We start from the raw sequence: 4,578 nt of genomic DNA, 5'->3' as shown, positions 1-4,578 counted from the left end.
CCCCCCACCGGTGTCAAAAATAAACTTTTTTTTTTCTAACTAGTTTTCAAAAAAATTGACCACCAAGTTGAACCAGTTTTCATCGAAAGAATGCATAGGTTAACTGATTTTATAACTAGATTTTGAATCTTTAAATTCAAGGATAAGCAAAATTGCAACCGGTTACGAATTTTTTTGTCTGACACCCCCACACAATATATGCCCCCTCCTTCTTCTCCTCCTTTCGCGTTCTGTTTATCTGGGTCTCATCTTTGCCTTTGGACCCTTTTTAGCAAATCCCGACAACTTTTGGAAGCAAAGCAGTAACACTGCAAGTTAATTTGGATGCAACCCCCATGCCTCGGAAAAGCAGGATCAAATGCACGTGAGCTTTCGGTTTCCGTATGATCCCTCTGTCAGCTTTTGCACATGCAGCCCCTTCCACCTCTCTCTTCCTACTTCTGCCACCCCTCACGCTTTTGATCTCCTGACAAGCGTGCTCGCACACGGAGTACTCCCATCATCATCTTCTGGCTTTCACCTGGGAAAAACAACTGCAGCTCCTAAAAGAGAAAAACAAAACTATAATTAGGATTACAATAGTACACCTTACGAGCCGCTAACCGAATCCACTAATCGAGTTTACGAGGTTCAGCTATCCCCGCATATGCATTCTACTATTTAGCGCAGCGTTATGTAACCTATTGGGTCCTTAATTATGATGTTACTAAACGTTGCAATGCACATCTGTCACATTATTGCTTGCAGCAATAATATTTAGACAAACGAAGGTAGTTACGGCTTATGCTTCGGTTAATTAATTCATAGTGCAACGATGAATAATTAAACGAAAAATGTGCCCTTCAATTGTCGAAAGCGAGACCCAAGCTAGATTAACCACCCTACCAAAGACCTGCTTGGTATTCGAAGGCTTCACGCTAACATACAATTACTGCATGACAATATTGCATTAAATATAACTTTACAAGTCAGAAAATATATTGAAATTTCCACGAGAAAACTGAGTCCGCCGGTGCTGTGATGCGCGTGCAAAATTTTGTATGAAGGCACCCATTATTGTTTGGGTGGTCTTCTTTACAAACTAAGGTATAAGCAGCAGCTTTGAAGGCAATGATGCCCGTTGAAGGCTGCAAATTTCATCACTGCACGTGACTTTACTACTCGAGCTGGTCTCTGTACCTCAATTTCTTTCACAGATTTAATTAGGTTGGTTTTCCGAATGATTGACGATATCATAAATATGCACGTAAAGATTGAAACAAACCAGCGCGCGTCTCACCTCAATTTCTTTGACAGATTTATCTAGGTTGGTTTTCCGAATGATTGATGATATCATGATGCACGTAAAGATTGAAGCAAACTAGCGTCTCACCTCAAGGGTCACCTCACAATACGTGTATGTGTTTAGAAGCCAAATCAACGGAAATTTTCTCATATCAAGCTAAATTTCACGGGGGGGCAAAAAAGCTATATGACAAAATTAAACGCCCAACAAGAAATTTGAAGTCGTCTTTTTCTTCTGTTAAGGATAATTATGCCTTGATCAATGCTTCGTGTGTATATATAAACATATACATATATAATTTATGTGTGTGTATATATATATATATATATATATGTGGATTATGACTTTGATCAGGCGCAAACTGTTTCTAACTTCTAAGGTCTCCAAAGAATTGTTCAATGTGTTCATTCCAAAGTCCAAAGCGGCTGATCACAACTTCTCCATAATTTGCACCAGCTGTGATGTACCCTGTGCAAAGTGTCTCTCAATTGTGAGACTCCTGCAAAGGTTGGTCCTCTCCCAGGATCGATAGAACCCCTTGTGGTAGTAGGAAGCGGTACTAGAGTGCCTTTAATATATCTATATAGCTTCTGCACAGCGCCTTCTGTTGTAATTATCTTACTAACTCCCAATCCAAAAATTAAAAATTACAAATCTAAACTTTAGAATTTCACTTCAATCACAACAGACGTACAGATTATTACTCATAGGAGCAACAAAAGGAGGAAAACTTTTCAGTTTAACGTAATGCTACAACTTACAATAATTCGCGAAATGGAGTCATGATCATCGAATAGACAGAGGGAAGACTTATCTTCCTTTTGCTGCGCCTGTCTTTTTAGGATTATATGCAACTTAAGGGCACTCTTATAAGGTTCACCTTTAGTGGGCAAGTAATTATATTCTTACAATGCAGATAAGTTTATATGGGATACTCTCAGTAATTGCATCATTGACAGATCCTTCGTCAATTGTGCAGAAGAGGAATCCATCAATGAGGTATTTGGATGGATTATGATGGAGTTCAGTTTGAGTTACCATAATTTTACTGTTTAAAGAGGGCCTTGATGCAGTCTGGGAATGTGTGGAGATCTGCCGGATTAACAAAGTAAGCTCGCTGATCTGCAGGGTTAAACGCGCCATGGAGAGTAACGGCCAGCTGATTATGATTATAATCCCTCTTTCTCTTGGCCGAGGCCTTCTTCTTTGGTGCAGGCGGGCATGCTTTGGCTTCAGGAATCTGGTGCTCATTGGCCTTTGGCGTTACACAAACATCCTCCTCGTCAATCTTGCTGAAGACACATGAGCTGCTGGTAATTAGATCCTCTTGCGAGTTGGTGATCAAGAGCGGGTTAGCCCTAATTATGTTTAATCTCTTGAGAGGGCGTAGATTTACTGCAAAACGCTGTACATCGGAAACCAATACTGATTTTGCCTCGCTTTCTTCCTTTGGTTCCAATGTTGGTTGATTCTCTTTTGATTCAGTGGCTTCCAATAAGGATTGGCCGTTCAGTATAATTGCCGCACTGGTGGCGGTAGTAGGCAGAGGAGTAACATGCAAGTGATTAGGGGTGGTTGATGCCATGGATGATCAGTTAGCAAAATGAGGACAGATTACTGAATTAGGAAGGTTAAGTGGATGATCAAGAACTGGATTGAAGAGACCGATCAAGGAGAATTTTCTTTAAGTTGTACAAGGGATGGAGAGCAGTCGACGACTAGTGTGAAAGTGGGGAAAGGTGCAAGAGAAGAGAACATCTAAATTGAGTATGGGCTGCAACAAACCGTAATGGAGAAAGAGAGACTTAGAGAAGATGATCTAGTCGAAAGGCTTGTACGAGTTGTATGTGTATATATGAGGGAGGGATTGGTTAAGGGGGGATGAGAGAGAGAGAGACACACACGTGTTGTGTTCGGTCTGACGTGGGTAACCACAGCAGGCGAAGTAAATGAGCCTAGCTTAATGAAAGCTGCAAGAAGAAGAAGACGCTTGGACATTCGAGAAGATGAAGGACGAGAAGGAATCGCGATAACAGAGAAATGCAGGAGAAGATGTTGATAATAAGAGAAAGAAAGAGGGCGGGAGGGAGTGTGAAGAGGAAGCCAAATGGAAACGTAAAGGAAAGGCTTGTCTCTCAAGGATGGGCATTGTGCATCAAGGGAGCCACCTCCATATATTGTATATATGGTAGCGCCCACACGAGAGAGAGGTATTAACGCCACATTAGGGCATATACGACCAACCGTGGACTTAAACTCGGGTGGATCATGGAGCAAGAGACGATCAACCGTGGACTTAAACTCGGGTGGATCATGGAGCAAGAGACGATGAGATTTGAACTCGGTGCATCATGGAGCAAGAGACGATGAGATTTGAACTCGGGTGGAGAAGAATTTGAGCAAAAGAGAGAGATGTCTGATATAAATACATAATTATACATTTATTTTAGAGGGGAGAGAAATGTAGGGAGACGGCCACGAGTAGGAATTCAAGCCGCGGAGAGAGATCCCACGACTCCAGGGGTGAGAGAGGGTCTTGAGAGTTAGATCCCGATTCCCACGACGAGTCCGGACTCAACGAGCAACAGTACAGTTCTTAGAGAGAGGCTCAGACCCACAAAGTAGCGTGTGTCACACGGAACCCTCCATAAAGTAGGGCGTCTCACACGGAGACAGATGAACGCAGCAAAAGGAGGCGAGAGAGTTAGTTACGTTAATGGCCTTTTCCTCTTTTACTGGGGTGACGGTGATGGGCAGAGAAGAAGAGAGATGAAAGGAGAGAGAGACTGATGTGAGTACTAGCACTGTATAAAGGAAGAGGCGGAAGGTTGGCTTATCATCAAGACAGGACAAACTGTGGCGTACATTAACGTCGGGAAGTAAGCAAAGGACTCGTCTTCTCCTTCTATAAAGTTCGCGACATGTACCTGGCAGTGGGCTGGCACCGGGCAGAGATTGCAAAAGGAAGGTTAGGTCCGGCGAACCGACGCCACAGACGTGGGCACTAATGTGTTTTTTTTTGGAGAGGAGGCCGGGACGAGCGGGCCGGCGACATAGACAATGCCCGCCGTCGGCCAGTACGTGGGTGGCTAGTCGTGACTCGATGTTGCCAGGCAAGTTCTCCTTCAGCATCAAATGCTGACATCTTTTGCAGAAGGCAAGCCTGGCAGCACTCAGGCACTCTCTGAGTAAGGCGCTCTCTCTATCTCTTTTATATATATATATATATAATCTGTAGAGAGGGGCCGGCCCTCTCTTTTGTCTCTTCAACTTTGTTGATATAGACTCGCATC

The 4,578-nt window shown here is 43.2% G+C and overlaps 1 protein-coding gene across 1 annotated transcript; it reads right to left on the bottom strand.

Annotated features, from left to right (window-relative positions):
- Positions 1-2,006: 2,006 nt before the first annotated feature.
- Positions 2,007-4,195, bottom strand: LOC147627449 (uncharacterized). Its single transcript, XM_086814340.1, has one exon. The coding sequence runs from the start codon at positions 2,868-2,870 to the stop codon at positions 2,331-2,333; it is 540 nt and encodes a 179-aa protein (XP_086670466.1). The 5' UTR covers positions 2,871-4,195; the 3' UTR covers positions 2,007-2,330.
- Between the last annotated feature and the right edge of the window lie 383 nt (positions 4,196-4,578).

The sequence above is a fragment of the Cibotium barometz genome, chromosome 20 (assembly GCF_041138505.1).
Source record: "Cibotium barometz isolate CiBa-2024 chromosome 20, ASM4113850v1, whole genome shotgun sequence".
NCBI classification, from domain to species: Eukaryota; Viridiplantae; Streptophyta; class Polypodiopsida; order Cyatheales; family Cibotiaceae; genus Cibotium; species Cibotium barometz.
Note: the sequence above shows the minus strand (reverse complement) of the source record. Positions and strands in the feature narration are given on the sequence as shown.